This window comes from Furipterus horrens, unplaced genomic scaffold (genome assembly GCF_987537825.1).
Source record: "Furipterus horrens unplaced genomic scaffold, mFurHor1.1.pri manual_scaffold_9, whole genome shotgun sequence".
In the NCBI taxonomy this organism is placed as follows: domain Eukaryota; kingdom Metazoa; phylum Chordata; class Mammalia; order Chiroptera; family Furipteridae; genus Furipterus; species Furipterus horrens.
This window is the reverse complement of record NW_028327179.1, coordinates 21,303,192-21,321,815: the sequence shown is the minus strand read 5'-3', so window position 1 is coordinate 21,321,815 and position 18,624 is coordinate 21,303,192. Positions and strand designations below refer to the sequence as shown.

The 18,624-nt window shown below is 35.9% G+C and overlaps 1 protein-coding gene across 1 annotated transcript in view; it reads right to left on the bottom strand.

Moving 5' to 3' along the window:
• The window catches only part of DGKB (diacylglycerol kinase beta), a 583,788-nt gene that overhangs the window by 530,957 nt on the left and 34,207 nt on the right, over positions 1-18,624 (bottom strand). The window contains exon 2 of the mRNA XM_090287823.1: positions 108-368. Coding sequence (XP_090143949.1) covers positions 108-177 — 70 coding nt within the window. The 5' untranslated portion in view covers positions 178-368. The remainder of the gene's footprint in view (positions 1-107; positions 369-18,624) is intronic.

Genomic DNA, 18,624 nt, shown 5'->3' with positions numbered 1-18,624 from the left:
ACATCTATCCCAATACTGATCATAATCTGTAATCTGTTCCTGTAAATCATCATACCTTGTTTAGCACAAATGCCAAATAAAATGATATTGTCAATATGAATACTTACACTCAGCATATTTCTGAAGTTGAGAAAATTCTGAGGGGCTCAGGTGGGCCCACTTTTCCTGGTTTGTCATGGCGGTGGTGAGGAGTTCTCTAACATACCAGGTGAGGAATTCTTTATTCAGGTTTTTGGCACGATCCTATGCTTCAAATTTTCCACCAGGCGTGTTTTATGATAAAATACCTCAAGCTTTCAAAATATGCGATCTGTCAACATGAAACCACTGTGGCCGTGAGTTTGTAGTTTCAATAATGCATTAAAGCCCTGCAAAAAGAGAAACATAAAGATCAAAAGATTAGCATTATTATACAAAGGGAAAGATTGACAAGTTGTAAAATGTTAAGGATTTTTAGTTCCTAAATACTATATTTTAAAGTTTTTCTATTTTGCATAATGCTAAACTTCTAATTTCTCATTCACTCATTAATGGCATTTATATACATTTTGTAATGCCGCTTCATAGAAATAATATGATTAAGGCTACAAGGTGTAAAAAAGATGTTTAAGTCTAGATACATAAAAAGATTTTTTTTTTTTTTGCTCACTTTTATAAACTCCACATTTGAAGAGTTGACCGTGTCATTTTTATCAATCTGGATTTATCAATTCTTTAATACCTAAATAAACATAATATAAAAAGTTCTAGATCCAAATTATTAAAGGAGGTTACACAGCTCTATAGCTCCCCTGTACATACAATTCACTAGCATACAAAATTTAACCATGTCTTGGAATGGTGCTCAGTAGTAACACAAATATTCATAATCATGCAGATCAGATCAAAATTTGGAGGTCATATAAATTATTTGGTCTCTGGCAATAAAATAATGAAATAATTTTAGTTTTATAAGTTTTAAAAATCCCAAATAAAAGTTAAAAATTATAGCAAATGCCAAATGCATGACAGACTTGCATGATAATAGATGATACTATTGTGACTCATGCTGGACAATAAACTCTAGGCTGTCACAAATCTGTATTCAGTGATATATTAATAAAGGCAAAGTGAAAAACCACAGGGGTTCAACTTTTTACCCAAGACGAGAAGAAGATGCTCAGCCATCATCCAGGTGGCAATATCTAACTTTTATAGAAAATAAAATATTTAGAAACAATTACTTAGGGAGTTTATACAGTTGTATGATTAGAAGAAAGTTTATGCAGATATTATTACCTAAAGCCACAGCACCTTTATTTGGTCTTAGTCCCTACCTTTTTTTCTACATCTCTTTGCTGTTCTCTATTATCAGCCCCAGAACCTCATTTTCATATCCTGTCACCTTTACCTCAGAGAACTGTTCTTGTTAATGTCATCTGTCAGGGTTTCTGCACTCAGTTTTACAAGGTTATAGATAGTTTTCTACTTAATTGGGAAAAAATGAAGATAGAGTTGTGTTCACAGAGGCCAAATTGCTAGACCTTTTTTTTTTCCCTCCAAGGGGATGCTCTTACATATAATCATGAATTCATGGAAGCAATGCAAACTGAAAGAAATGAGAATGTGTGGCAGACATTTCCTTATGTCTTCTGCCTAATATCTTCCTGCTGATTTCATCCTTCCATTGATTTCATCCCAATTTTTTGCTTCTCGACAGTTACATGAAGTTTTGGTGGGTCTATAAAACAAGGTCTCCTGGTCTCTCCATCCAAAGGGAGAGAGTTGATTCAGTCATATTTGGCACATTAGACTTGCCTTGTGAAGCTTTAAATGTTGAGTGAGGTGGATCAAGGACAGAGTAAAAATAGTTGTGCCTAAACAATTACAGCAATAATTGGATACCTGTCCCTGTCTGAGACTGACTCTCCAGCTCTCATATCACTTCTGGAAGCAAGTGATATTCTTTTAATAAATGATTAAATGGGTCACACACAGTTTCTGCTTCCTACAACAGAAAAATCTTAACTGATGACAATGACAACTCATTTATTCATTCAAATATAGTTACTGAGCCAGCAGGCATGCCAGAAAACATTCTAGTAATTGGGAACACAACAAAAATCAAAATACACAAAATATAAAAATGCTAATTCCAACAATGTGTCAGCTTTATTAAGAGTTTACAGTATACATGGCACAATCCTAACAGCATTTGAATGTTAGAGTCACAAAATGACTCTGTGACATACTAATGGGAGCATTTTGACAAGTGAAGAAACTGACATGAGTGATGGAAATCTGGTACTTGTGACAGAAACTTCTAGAAGCCCACCAAATATCCAGTATTGCTTCCTTCCTTGGTTACAAGACACTAATTGTGTTGAATGAAAATATGTCCAACTGAACACTACATTCCTCAGGCTCTTTGCGTGGAGAAGTGACCAATGACATGTAAGCAGATGTTGGATGAGGTATATAGGAAGGTTCTAGTTGAGGAAAAAGCCGGTAAGTGCTCTTTTAACCATTTTTCTTTTCTTCCAACTTTCTACCTGAAATGTGGACATGTTGATGGCAAATTAAGCAGTTTCTTGTACTACTGAGATAACTTTCAGAATGAAAGCCATTTGCCAAGAATGGTAGAGTTCCATAAAGTAAACCAGGGGTAGGCAAACAGCTGACTGCAGAAGTTTGGCCAACGACCAATTTTTGTAAATCAAGTTTTATTGAACACAGGCACACATGTTAAAGAATCTAGCAGGAGACCAATTTTCTGAAGGGGCATTAATGTAAAATAAAGAGGTCTGAGCAGTATCCTAATGCCTCAAAGGGGCTTTCTTTAGGCACATAAAATGAATACCAGGAAATATCCAATGCTGGAAAGCAGTCTAATTCCGGCATTCTGATCTAGTCAGTGGATGTGTTACTTTGCTTAGTTCGTGGCACAAAATAATTATGTTGGAGGAGTTAAAGAAGACTCTTTGGCCTATTGCATCTTTATTAATATATCTTCTCCATAATTAGGGGAAAAAAGTCTATCTCCTCATGAAGAAGAAACAGGCAATAGATAAATCTGGTGCATTGAAAGCATTTCTGTTTGTCATAGTAACTTTAGATTTCTTAATAATTACTAAAAGTAATCATGTCATGACTCCAATCATTGAATAAAGTTAATAGACATTACGGCACACAACACAAATTTAAGATAGTTTAGAGGACTGAAAATATTTACTGAGTCTCAAGGGTAATGAACCCCAAAGTATATGGTAAGTAATGAAAAAAATATTAGAAGTGAAAAAGGATAAGGGCCAAAATATCAATCATAGAATTTATTTTAAAAAATAGTAGGATACAATTTAATGGGATATTGAGGATATCAGTTGATTTATAATTACTTGTTCATTTATCCATGAAAAAACAAGTTTAAATTAAGACTCAATGGCACGGTGGGCACTATGTCAGATGCTGGGGCTATATATGTAAGTAAAACAAATATGGTATTTGACCTCCTAAATCTTGTTTAAGCAGATCTTACATTAAAAAAAAAATCAACTACACAAATAAAGAGTTGTTAACTGACTTCCGGTCAAGATGGAGGCTTAGACCGACACACTCTGTCTCCCTTCACAACTAAGTAAGAATACAACTACCTCAAAACCAAAGATAACCAGAAATTTCAGAAAATAAAACTACACGGAAGCCCAATGTATGAAGTTATAAACCAGCGGTGCTCATCTGGATGGGTAGGAGGGGCGAAATTGGAATTGGGAAGGAAAGGCGGGCTGTGCTGTCTGCGGTAGCAGCGGGGATAGCTGCGGGACTGCAAGAAATGCCAGGGGAGCAATCCTGGCTGCAGTCGAGACCCGGCAGCTCGAGATTCTAACACTGGGGAAGGCAGACCCCTCATTGTCTTGGACTGTGAGCTGGTCCCTCAGTGGAGAGTAACAGCAGGGATCCATCTTGGACCCCCGCCCCCACACAAAGTGCCATAGAGCAGTGAAAAAGGTCACCGGTCTCCAGGTAGTGACGAGTGCACAGGGCTTCGCCCCCTATAGCTCACCCAGGAAGCAAAGGTAAACAGTAAACTGTCAGGGTCAAGCAGACCATGATTGAAATCCCAGTGATGCAGCTCACCAGGCAGCAGATGCGGGACCTAACTGATGAGCAAATAGGAAATCTTTCTGAGGCTCAGTTCAGAGCTATAGTCATAAGGTGGCTTACAGAATTAACAAAAGATTTGGAACAAGACGGGGAAGGAATGAAAGCTAGTCATACTGAAATGAATGAAAACACATACAAGACAAGTGGTGAGGAAATGAAAACCAGAGATCAAAACAACAAATTGGAACATAGGGAAGGAACGAACAGTCAACCAATGCAGAAAGGGGAAACAAAAAGGGAGGAATACGAGGAGAGGCTCAGAAACCTCTGGGACAGCTATGAGTGAACAAACATTAGAATAATAGGGTTGCCAGAGGGCAAAGAAGAAGAACTAGAAATAGAAAAATTATGTGAAAAAATAATGAAGCAGAACTTCCCGAACTTGGGGAAGGAAACAGACTTACAGGCCCAGGAAAGACAGAGATTTCCAGAAAAACTGGACCCAGGGAGAACCACTCCAAGACACATTATAATCAAATTGTCAAAAATTGAAGATAAAGAGAGAATCTTAAAAGCAGCAAAAGAGAAGAAAAGAATCGTGTACAAAGGGGTCCCAATTAGACTGTCAGCTGATTTCTCAAAGGACACCCTACAGGCAAGAAAGGACTGGCAAGAAATAGTCAAAGTAATGAAAATCAAAAACCTACAGCCACAAATACTCTATCCAGCGAAACTGTCATTCAGAAAAGAAGGGCAGAGAAAGTGCTTCCAGGACAAAGTAAAATTGAAGGAATTCATTAGATTCAAACCACTATTATATGAGATGTTAAAGGGACTGACTTAGAAGAAGGAGGACCAAAATTATGAACATTAAAAAATAAAACCTGCATCACAACAACAAACAACAGAAGCTAGGGAATTGAAACAAAGGCAAACTAAGTAGGCAATGAGAGTGCAAAAGAATTATAGGAACAGGGAACATATTGGGGGCATATCAGCAGGGAGTGGGGAGGGGGAAAGGGAGGGAGATGATGCAGGACTTAAGAAGCATAGTAGGAGGGAATGGAGTAGCAGGAAGAGGTTGAGAAGAACTATATGCACAACCAATGGACATGGACTAAAAGGGGGGGGACAACTGGAGGGAGGGGGGTCACTAGGTGTAGGGGAGCAGAAGGAAAATAAATTGGGACAACTGTAACAGTATAATCAATAAAACATTTTTAAAAAAAGAGTTATGAACTGCAGAAAGTTATATGAAAAAGGAAAAGACAATGGAATCCTATAACAGAGTGTAATAGGAACCCTGATTTATATTAAGAGATTGGGAGAATAACTCATAGAGAAAGTTTTATTTAAACTAAATGACGAATGTTGAGTAACCGCTGTAAACCTGAGAAGAACATTCTGATATTCTGAGCAGAAGCCCAAATATGAAGGAGGAAAAGCAAACAAACTAGAGACACTAGAGGATCTCTAACGAACGCAAATGTGACTGGATGTGAGCAAGAAAAGTGGCACAAGGTTAGAGCTACATCATGAAGGTCCTCAGAGGACATGTTAAGTATTAATCAAAAGTAAATTATCAAACCATTGAAGTACTCTAAGCAGGAGGTACACATGATCCACACTTCTATTTCAGAAGTCCATTCTGATCAATGGGTTTGAGAGGACAAGAACAGAAGTGGGAGGACAGATAATGAGGAGGCTGTTTCAGTCAGTATTGGATGAGAGCTAGCAGTGGCTTTAACTGGGGACATGGTAGGAAAAATGAAGGTAAAAGGCCAAATTTAAGACATATTTTTGAGACAGGCTTCAATAATAAGTAGTAGATGGTGTGTGCCAGATGAGGTGATCAAGAATGACTTTTATAGTTTGGGGTTGAAAACAGGGTAGAAAAAGGTAGAGTTTAAAGAATTCTGAAAACTAGAATAATACTAGGATTGAGAATAAGACAAAAATCAATATTTTGTGCCCTGACTGGTGTGACTCAGTGGGTTGGGTGTTATCGTGCAAACCAAAAGGTCACCGGTTCAATCCCCAGTCAGGGCACATGCCTGGATTGCGGGCCAGGCCCCATCCCTGGCTGGGGCATGCAAGAAGCAACCAGCCAATGTTTCTCTCACACATCATTGCATTTCTCTCTCTCTTTCTCCCCCTCTTGTGAGAAGACATCCAAATTGGAAGGACTGGGAAATAGTGAAATAAGCTTAGGGATTAAAAAAGGGGAGATAGAGAAATAAAGGTATGATATTGTAAGTTGTCTGATACAGATGATATTTAAAAATATAAGAAGGCATAAGTTTGCTTAATGTGGCAACTATATAGTTGTGTAGCTAACCACTGCCTTCAAGAAAGAACTCGTATTTAGCAGCAAAGACTGCAGTTAGCTGATAGCCTCACTCTTATGGTCTTCAGAATCCAATCAGCTTTCGAACCAAGGTCACAGTCAGGGGGCAATGACTAAAGATGATGGATGGCTAGAGCCATTCTATTTTTGCCCAATCAAGGAAGTGCTTTATTAATCTAAACTTGTTCCAGAATCCCCCATTGGACTGGCTGAGACTTCATCAGACTTACATTGTGATCTGAAGCTATTCATGACCAACCCTGCTTTTCCTACCTCCTTTCTTTTCCCAGGTATTAGATCTTAGGTATCATTGTTTGAAGATTCTTTCTGCCCAATCAGTTTTGCTCCATTTTTATTTTTCGTGGGAATAATTTCCTTACATGCCTTTATAGCCCTAACTCCATATCTATATTGTTATTAGTTTTCTGATGAGGAATTTCATGTTTCAGGATCGAATAGCAAATAGATGGTGCACTTAAAATAGGTAAGTAGAAACTAAATAAAATATTATTTAGGAAGTGTACACAGAGCTAAGAAAAGCTAATAGAAGCTAGTACAGTATTGTGGCCCATCAAAAGTTGGGAACTTATTGACCTTAAACCTGAAGGGAATAGGGCTGTTGCAGATAAGAAACCTCAGGGTGGCTACATATACAGGATCATCTGATAGGAGCCATGGACATATAGATATGAGGGCAGAGCCTCTTTCAGTTGACTTATCTGGGCAGGGGGTAGGGAAATAAGTTCCCTAACCTTGGCCTCCTCCAACCCGCCAGTCTCCTTCAGTGCCTCACATTGACCAAACCCAGTCCAAAGCCATAGGGCAAAAGTGGCCATTGGTGCAGGGCATGTAAAATAGCCTCATGGGGAACAGAACAAAATGGGAGGAAGGTGAAAGGGAAATTTGAAGGGGCAGATATGAAACCTCAAGCACACATGGGGAGTGTCATATGAGAAAGTGGGCCAGGACAAAGGTCCAAGGAGTTCCCATATTTAGAGATTAAATGGGAAAAAAGATTCCCCCCAAAACGACAAACAACCAACCAACCAAACAAACAAACAAAAAAACTCTGGGAGAATATGGAATCAAAGAGACAACAGAAGAGAAAGAAAAGACTCCTTCGAGAAGAGGGTATAAAGCACTTTTTAAAAGTTGCGGAGCAGCTAAATAAGATGAAGATGGAAGCATCCAATATCAACATGATGGGCACTGGGGACCTTAGCATAACAATTTCTCCGAGGCTGAGCAAGTCAAATTGGAATGGGTTGCATAATAAAATTGAGTTTGGGAAGGCTATAAATGTCATCAACTCTCTGAGAAGTGTGATTTTGAGGGGTAGTCGAGAGCTAACAGTAGCTAAATAGGGATAAATATGGAATGAAGAAATGTTTGTTGCCCTGGACAGTATGGCTCAAATGGTTGGAAGATTGTTCTTTAACCAAAAGGTTGAGGGTTCGATTCCCAGTCAGGGCACATACCTAGGTTGTGGGTTCAATCCAGGTCCAGGCATGTATGATCCCTAGTCCAGGTGCATACAGGAGGCAGCCAATCAACCAATTGATGCTTCTCTCCCACCTCAATGTTTTTCTCTTTCCCTTCCTCTCTCTAAAAGCAATGAAAGTGTGTCCTTGGGCAAAGATAAAAAAATAATAATAAAAGAAAATATATATTTTGTTGTTTGTAGGAATCACTGGAACACACTTTAAAATCAAAGAGAAGGGTTTATAGTGAGAATGGTTCAGGCTTCTGAAGAGAAAGATACTGATCAGTGTTTTAAAGTCCTTAAAAAGAACTTTTAAAAGTCCTTTAAAAAAGACCTTAAAAAGCAGGATTGTTCCAGAATATGTGAGGACCACTATTTATCCTTACAATGAGTACCGATGCAGGTGGTTTTGTAGATCTAGTGCTTAGAAAATGGAAGCTTTCTGGTTGACGGCTTCTGTTTTCTCAATGACATAAATATAAATCTCAGTTACTAGCTGAGAGTTTGGTTAGGCAATCAGGGGGGAAGAGGAAAGTAATAGGGGGAAGATATGAAAAAATTTTATACAGATATGGTAAAGTGAGCTCACTAAAAACACAGAGCAAGAACATTTAAAAGCCAAAGGGATATTGCTATTAATTAATTAAGAATTAGAACAGTTCAATTTTAAAATATTGATTTATAGATAAGGCATCAAAAGACATTAGTCATATTCTTATCCTACCACTTTTGAATCGGGTAGATCTGTATTCTCATTCAAGTTCTGAGCTGTCTGTCTTCCTTATGTAAAGTGAACCACTTAAGCTATCTGAATTTCAATTCCTGTCTCATGAAAAATGGAAAATACCACCTACCTCTTAGAGGTATTAGCATTTAATAAAATTACATGTGTACAATACATAAAAAAAAGTCTTAATAAAGGCTTTCTTCTTGCTTTTGTAACTTAGAATTTAAGATATATTTGCATTATTAAGTTTGAGCATATATACATGATATATATAGGGGAAATAGATTGGAAGTCTACAAACCTTTCAGAAAATTTATGTGGGTAGTATAATTGTGTTATTTTTGGACTCAACTGACACATAAAAAATCTGAAAGAATAAATTGAAGGGAAATTTTTGGTGATGTAAAATAGGGAAATATATAATTTTACACTGTCTACATTTGGAATCATAGTTTTGAACTTGAATTATTTTATTCTTTTTAAGCAAATTTTCAGTTTTATTTCCTTTCACACATGGTTTAAAGGAGAACAACTAATAGAATAGAAATTGTAGAGTTGGGTAAAAATAATGATCGTCTATGGTGTAGGACCTTATCAATATGAAATAAAGAATGCGAAGTGCTCTGGTAGCTTTTACTTTTCAAGAATGAACACAAAAACAACTCTTGTCCCACATAGCCTTCTAGAACTCTACTTAACCCCTTCCACAGGTAATGTCTCATTGTCCTTGTGAGTATCTTTGTGACAGCCTTAACCAATACATTACAGCAGAGGTGATGTTAGGTGATTTCTGTGACTAGATCACAAAAATGTCATGCACTTCAGTCTTGCTTCTTTCTTGAGATATTTGCTCTTGGAGTCTAATGAACATATTCTAAGAAAGCCCAAAGTAGCCCATGTGAAGAGACCACTCAGAGACACCATGCATAGAAGTATCAGCCAACAGCCCAGCTGAAGTCCCAGTCAACAGCCAGTATCAACCCCCAAATATGTGAGGAAAGATGCCTTCAGATGATTCCAGCCCAAGCTGTCTAGTAATCCCTTTCTCCAAGCTGGATGTCTTCTCAGATAGAGTGGAACAGAAACAAGCCAATTAATCACATCCATTGTAAAGCCTGACCTACTGAATCCATGACCGCATGACGTGGTTGTTATAAAGCTTTAGGTATTTGGTGGTTTTGTATGCAATAGTAACAAGAACCAGTGACTTAGGGCAATATTAAACACATAAAAAGTACCAAAAGTTTAATTATTTTAATATTATTATTATATTTTTGCATATGCTGAATAAGTGTGTGTTTAATCTTCATTTACCATTCTTCCATTTTATTGTCAAGTTAATATCGTTATCAATTTTCCATTTCCCTCTCAAGTAAGAAATAACATGTTTGGGAGTTGAATATAAATAATTAACCTAAGTTTTCTTCTAATTTTGGACTTTACAGCACTGGATTGCTAAAAGGTTGAGCATCATGGAATAAAAAATAAGAACTTGGCAGAAAACCATAGAAAAAGGAAAAGATCTTGAATGCAGGAAGAGAATATTTATTTCATAAACTATATATTTTTTCTTCTTTGGTTGTTATGTTTTGTCAGGAAACAAGTTCTGTTTGTGTCTTTTATAAAGATTTTCCAAATACAAATATAAGCCCAACTAAAGAGAAGAAAATAAAAAGGATTAAAGATTAAATCCTTTCTTCTATCTTCAAGAAGGAATACTGATTAAGAAAAAAGCAATTAAATGTTTTTTTTCCCCCAATATCTGGGACTTATTCAAAAGAAACAGATATTTCCTAGAATGTTGATTATTCTAAATTAATAAGTTTCTCTTTACTTTTTTCCATGCTCACCTTAAAAAAGCAAATATTCACTAAAAATAATTATCCAACCATTAACCCCTTTCCAGAAGAGTCTCTGATAAGATAAATGCAGGCTTTGTATTGAATTAAGAATACATGTGCTTATAATTTTCTTCTATTAATTAAAAAATAATATTCAGTCTCATGTACTTCCTGGAAATTGATGACTGCTGGTAAGAAACTAATAGCTTTCAAACCTTTAATCCCCAGAAAATAATAAACTCTAATGCTGTTCTTCAACTCCAAGTTAGAGTACAAAACAGCCTAAGGAAAATCATTATTGAAGTACGCTGGAGACCTTTTTACCAAATGAAATTTGATGTCTGCTCTGAGAAACAAGTAATGCTTGCAGTAAATCCACAGTATTAAAACAGAGAGCTGTATTTAACTTACAGACGCATAGATAGGTGTCAGAAATTAAAAAAACAAACAAAACGTATTTAGGCCATATGTAGCCTTTTTATCTTCTGAAAAGCATTATCTTAAACTTTCCGTGTACATCATGGTTCATCAAAAAATGCCATTAAAAACACAATGAGTCCTGACTCACTTGGCTCAGTGGGTTGAGCATCTTACTACAAAGTGAAAGGTCACTGGTTGTTTCTGGTTAGGGCACATGCTTAAATTGCAAACCAGGGCCTTGCCTGGGGGCAACTGACTGATGTTCCTCTAGCACACTGGTGTTTCTCTCCCTCTTTTTCTCCCTCCCTTCCTCTACTCTCTAAAAAGTAATAAAATCTTTTTAAAATAAAAATAAAAATGATAAATTTTCCCATTTGATTAAGCTTTCATTGATAGTATTTGTACATAAAATGTTGCCTTTCCCTGCCTGATACAATATTAAACTTTTCTTTTAATTACCTAGGGATCAGATTAGTGATGTTTTCACCATCACTTTCAGAAACTTTTAGAGGTAAACTCGATAAGCTTTTGGAATATAACAATTTTTCTTTCAAATTTATCTTTAAAATGATAATTAGTTTAAACTTCCCATGACATTCTACAATCAAAATATACACTGGCCTCATTCCTCAAGTCATTATATTACTAAGCACCTTTATCAGAATCTCCCCTCCCTCATTAGTAGCAAACCCTCTTTATTCCATTATGGCACTTTAATAAAGTATTTTCTCTCAAGTCCATATGTATACGGGACTCCCACCTCTGGCATCCTTTAATATTTCTTTATTACCTATGGGATAATGTTCAAGATGCATTGTTAAACCTATGAAATTCAACCATAAACTTTAAGTTAGTTAAGAGCATGTAATTTTAGCTAGGTAACTTTGGAGCAATATCAGTCATAGAACCATCACTTTAACAATATTTAACTTTATATCCTATTCACACCTTAGGCAAAATGATCACAAATGATCGTAGAAAGACTCAGTCTATTGTGTAAGGCTTCTAGTGCCTGTCACATAGTCCATGTTTATTACAGTCCATGACTGAACTGAAAGAAGGGTTTCTTTCTTCATTTTTTCTTAACCCGCAGACATGTTTTTACAAAATTACAAAAGAACAAATTGGCTCATGAAACTAGTCTACTATGCATGTCCCTTTGCTTAATAAAATAAAAAAAAAAGCATTACAAGGTTTTATAACCAAAGGAAGACAAAAATAAATAAATAAATAAAATTTTGAACTGGAATAATTGCTAGGTAGAAGCATGATGGAGCAATTTGCATTGAAGGGAGCCTGCAGAATATCCTTCAAAAACCAGCAATGCCAACAAACTGAACCATATCACAGAGGTCTTACTGTAGATTTCTTTTAAAAGGTATTGAAATTGAATTACTCTTTTTGAGAAGGATCCAGTGTGTGGAACGAGGTTGTGATATTATAACCCATTGGTGAGCCGCAGCAGCTGCTTGGAGATGAGTGAAGACACAGCACAACTCAGATCTTCCTGGTTAGAATGGCCAAATGCAGCAGCCTGGGAAATCTGGGGAGAGCCTAAATCATGGGGGAGACCTACTTGCAACTAACAGATTCCTTCTTCAAGGTTCTTTTAGAGAGAGAGTACACGAGAGTGTATCCCTTCCACTGAGGTATTTCATTTTAATCCTGGCTATCTATTACAGATATGTGTCGATGATGTATTGGAAAAGGAAAATTAACTGAAATTTTCATTACAAAGTCTGTATTTCCATTGCCCATCAGCCAGAGCTGACTCCCAACATAAACACACCCACGTGTACATACATACCCACATCCATATACACACATACGTGCAAACATTTTGCCTTTCTAGGTGATAAGTGGTTAAGCTCTTTAAGTAAAGTCATGGATATTTACCAAAACAAAAACAAATTTTTAAATACAATGTTTGTGGCAAGCTCAGATTCTTTCCATACTGAATTTGTTGTTCTCATTTTTGTTTCTAAATATTAACACCCTATTTGATATTGATTAAAAATAACTTTTGATGTAACTTCCTTTCTTTTTCTGATGAGCAGCTCATATGTACTTTAAAATATTTTTAAATCTTGAGAATAGGGCGCAAGTAATAATAATCTAAAATTAATGTAAAATATGCTGAAGACAATATATAAAAGTATCATTTTCATAGCAATAGTAATAGTATTTACTGTCAATATACTAGTTTAGATGAAGTATATGAATACTAGTAATTAACATTTTCCTATAGTGCATTTGATACTCTGAAGCACATATTTCTATCAGTTTTATCAAATATAAACTCTGATGGCATTCAAGGTACTTATTACAAGGAACTCTTTAGTGAACAACTTTCAATTTATAAACTTTTCCTTATTAGCCTCCCAAGGCTTATTTCTAAGAGCTGAAAAATCCCAGACTAAAAATTCCATATTTGAAAGCTCTCTCAGCAGAACATATACATAACACAGATCCCAAGCTATCCTTTAAAAAAAAAGATTCTTATAGAAATGCAAATATAAAGTATATAGTCAATTACCTTTTTCCAATTGGTAAGCACATATTATTTTTCACTCACACAAACTCACATCTTTTTAAACAGTAGATGTTAACACTGCTGTTTATTATGTCTATGTTCCCTTTATTCTTTACTGCATGTCATATGTGTGTGTGTGAAATGAACATTGTATAGTACCTTTTTATATGTTTTAAAACCATATGTAAGTTGTAACAGACTATTAATCTTTTTCTGCAGTTTGCATTTTTCACCCAGTTTTTTCAGATGTATACATGCTAGCATATGTGACTGAATCATTCATAGTCACTGCTGAGGAATAAAAGTATTCATTTTATAAAATATCAAATTTATTCATCTAGTCTATTCATAGATTTTACATAATTCTCATTATTAAAAATAATAATGCAATCGACATTTCTACATATGTCTGCTGGGCACAGATCTATCTATATATTGGATTGTTGAATTTGAGAATACATATGCTTTACTATATGCTGCCAAGTTTTTTCCACAGTAAACTTATTTTAGTCAGGTTCTCAAGTTTTTGCCCATAAGATGAGTGTGGGAGACACACTCTAGGGTAATACTCAGTGAGTCACACCTTGAACGTGGGTAGAACTTGTGACTTGCTTTTAACATATAGACTATACCAATGGTCACTTCTAATTAGATTATATTATATGGCAAAGATAAAGGGATTTCAGATAATGAAAATTCCCAATCAGATGGCTTTAGATTCATCAGAAGGAAGAGCATCCCTGGGTAGATTTGATCTAGTCAGGTGATCTAACTCTTCAAAAGAAAGTCTAGAAATCAGAGACTTGAAGACCCCCACCCCGACCCCAGGCTCTTTAGAAGCAATCTTCCATGAATTCTATAGCCTTAAGGAAATAAATTCTGCCAACAACTTGAGGGAGCTCAAAAATAGATAGATCCTTCCCTAGACAGCCTCCACATAAGTACACAGCCCGAAAGACATCTTGAATTCAGTCTCATGAGAGTCTGAGCAGAGAATTCAGCTAAGCCCAGCCCAGATTCCTGATGCACAGAAACTAAGAGAAAATAAATGAATGTTGTTTGAAGCTGCAACATTTGGAGTTTTGTTAAAAATTTATTAAAGTGGTAGAGAAAACAAATACAATAGTTATAAGATAGCACCTTATTTTTGTTTTCACTTGCATGTTTCATGCTCTAGGACACTGAGCATCTTTTCGTGTGTCCTTTGGGCACCCAGAAATTCTTTTCAACACACTGTCCATTTATTTCCTTTTATCATGTTTTTATTGGGTTATTTTTTTCACATATATAAAGAGTTTTATTTTGTATATAAATCTAATTCTTTAAGCCTATTGCAGTTGATAATGATATTTTTATTGTCAGAGTTTAAAATTTCACTGCATTTAAATGTACCCATTTTTATTTTATAAGTTATGACACATTTTTATAGTACATGCAATTCTAAATATCTCAGGAGAAAGGAAGTCTAGAAAATGAAAACATAAATGTCAAAAGTGAATAAATCCTCTGCTATATGGATAATTTTCTACTTGGCCTTGTGACCTTTTAGAATTAAAGCTCAAAGGATACTAGTTTTCAGCTATAGTTAGGGTTCAACTCCAGTCACCTATTAACAGTATTTTTTAATGTAATGTAAATGAATATTCAAGATTGTGGTAAAGAATGAGTATGTGAAGGTAAAATTGTTTTCCAGCATTAGCCCACACACTTAAAAAACATAGCCAGAAACCATGTTATAGGATTTATCTTTTGTCTTCAATTGCCTCGGTAAGATGCTGCTTCACTGGACATAGCCAGTAATTCAGTTTGTTTATGTTCTTGAGTCAAATTTTCACCACCAGATTGTTCACAGCAGATCTTTATGTTCAAAACTGACTATAGTTAAAAGGAATTTGAAGACCAACAGTAATATACATCAAAGAACCACCATGATTATATTATCTCATCTTCATTTTAAAATAAATATATTTCTTCTGAGAAAAGTATAGAAAATAATAGAGATATATGAATATACATAAAAGCAATGAAAGACACATATAAAAAAAAACAATAAAGTCTACATTAGATTAGGATCCTGCCATATGGAGCAAGATTTGTTAAATGAGGTGGCACCTCTGAAGGGAGTATAATTACTTGGCAAGCATAATGTGTATTATCATTAGGTGGCAGAGCACCATGAGGACTATTAAGTCCTCATGGTGTCAAATGGCAACAGCTGGAGGAGTAATTGGAAAGAGAAAGAACCTCTAGAACAGCGGTTCAGTTCTCAACCTGTGGGTCGTGTCCCCTTTGAGGGTCGAATGACCCTTTCACCAGGGGTCACCTAAGACCATCGGAAAACACATATATAATTATATATTGTTTTTGTGATTAATCACTATGCTTTAATTATGTTCAATTTGTAACAATGAAAATACATCCTGCATATCAGATATTTACATTATGATTTATAACAGTAGCAAAATTACAGTTATGAAGTAGCAACAAAAATAATTTTATGGTTGGGGGTCACTGCAACATGAGGAACTGTATTAAAGGGTTGCGGCATTAGGAAGGTTGAGAACCACTGCTCTAGAATGACAGAAAGTCAAGGCATATGGATAGGAATCTTTGTAATTAAGGAAGATATAGAGACAAAGTAAATCAATAAGGCAGTTGATAGAAACTAACCAGGGCAGTTAAGGTACAGATACTCAAATCAAAAAGTTATCAGTGATAAGTACACTGGGGAACAAAATAAAACATGATTAACAGTGGCTTAGGATCTCAAAAATCTCACAGTGTATTCAGAAAAGCATATTTAAACACATTCATCTTTATATGAGGCATCTTGGTGAAACAGTGCTTTGATGAACAATCAAATGATTCAGGTAGAGAGTCTGGGTTGTGGGCAGATATCAGGGACAGGAACCCAAAAAGAGGTTGGTGTCTAGGCAAGAGATCTGACTATCAAGGAAAGAGGAAGATAAGGGGAGGGAGGGTCAGAGTCCAGTCTCCGGGTTAGTGTTGGTAATGAGATTTGATTCCTTGGTCACTTGTAAAAATATAATATATTGTTATGGACATCATTAAATATATAGTGACTTAGAATCAGAAACAGACTAGATAAGTGAGCCAGAAAGAAGACAGAAAAGCTTGAATTCAAAAGGAGAGCCAACCCCTGGCTGGTGTGGCTCAGCGGATTGAGTGCAGGCCTGCAAACCAGAAGGTCACCAGTTGGATTCCTAATAAGGGCACATGCCTGTGTTGTGGGGGTTCCCAGGTTGGGGGCCAAGGAGAGGCAACAATGTTTCTTTCCCTCTCTTTCTCCCTCCCTCCCCTCTCTCTAAAAAATAAATATTTTATTTTTGTTAAAAAAAGAGAGAGAGAGAGAGCCAAGAGAACTAAAGTACAGGGGAACGCTTTTAATTGTGTGAGAGTGGAGAAAGAGGAAACTAGTAGAATAGAATGGTAGAAAAGACATTTTCTGTGCTGTTTTTTTAAATTATTGTTTTAAAAGTTCATAAATTCCGCTCTCCATTTTTATCCTACCAAACCATTGAAGATTGCTGCTACATTTTCTTACACAAGCATTATTTTGGCCCTTTAATTATGGAATTTCCCTGTTGCTTAATAAATATTTTTCTTTTTCCTTTGCCTCCTTTCCTGACTAAATGCAAACACCTGGAATGCATAAATGGATATCTCACAATAGTTGCATGAGATTTATTCTGCCTGTGTTATATGACTTAAAATATACACTGAGGGTACCCAATTAGACACAGCATATAGCCAAAGTTGTAACAAAGGTGTAATACCAAACATGTAGGTGATTTCAATGAACAGCCATAGCACCGAAAATTGGTAATGAGAAAGAAGAAACCGCTTAAAGAGAGGCGTCGGAGGAAAAGTGGGTCAAGGTTTGCGCTAAACTGGAATGAGAGGGAAGAGGCTGGGAGAAGGCAGCACAGTAAGGCTCAGAATAATCCCAAATGAAGTCACGAGAAAGGAACATTTAAAGAGAGCACTGAGACTAACTATAATTTTCATGAGTTCGGGTTGAAAGTGAGGCATTCCTGGCGTCATAACGGTGAAAGCAAAAAAGCACAGGCATGAAACCAGTAATACAGACAGAGACGGAAGGGTTGGGAGGTGGTGGTGAAGAAAGGCTATGTCCCAGGCTGAGGAGTCCTGACTTAGAGAGGCACAGACTTTTAGAAACAGTAAGTGTTTTATTTGGATCAGTATTTAGCCATTCACTTTCGGTAGTCTGTTACCACGATGTCAGTCGGCACTTTTTAGATAATGATATGCATAAAATTAGGTGGATATTAGGTGATATCATATGGTATTTTTTCTTTCTTTACCTAATACAGGAAACTAAAGAACAACACAAACAAAGGAACTAAATAGAACAAAGAGCAGAATAGCAGTCAATAGGGGGGAGGGGAGAGGGAGAGAAGGGGGATAAGTAAGGGAAGGGTTTAATTAAAGAACCTGTATAAAAGACTCATGGACATGGACAACGGGGAGGGATATGATTGTGGGAGAGGGGGTGGGTTGGGTGGGGGAGAGAAATTGGGGGAAAAGGGGACAACTGTAATTGAAAAACCAAAATTAAAAAAAAATTAAAAAAAAAAGATAAAAAACACTGACTTACAAAAAGAATAAATAGTTGGTATAAACTCTTTTCTTTTGAAAATAATCCAAAACACTCAGAGTGTTTAAAGTAAAACAATATATACCATTTTTTCTTAGTCTCAAATTTTTCAACTCAATCTCGACAATGAAATAAAAAAACAGCATATGAAAAAAAAAATTAGGTGGATACTATTTTTATGATGCTGGTGACTGTTTCACAGGTCATTTAATTATCTGAAGACTGTAGTCTTGTTCCTTAATACATTCACATATATTATTCAGAATATATATTATTCACATATAATACATTCACATATATTATTCAGAACATATCCCTTTCTAATTAAGCTGCTTTTTGAACTGTTATACATTTTGTGTTTCAAGTGCTTTCAGAACTAATTTATTAATGCAGCATATAAAATATATGAAGTCCCACATTTTTATTCATTTACATGTTTTTATAATAATAGATACTTGGAAGCTTTTATTTCCTTTTACTGAGGTGGCACTTGTTAAATTACCCTTTAAATTGAAAAACTGACTTTGGTGATTACTGAAATTGGAACACTCATT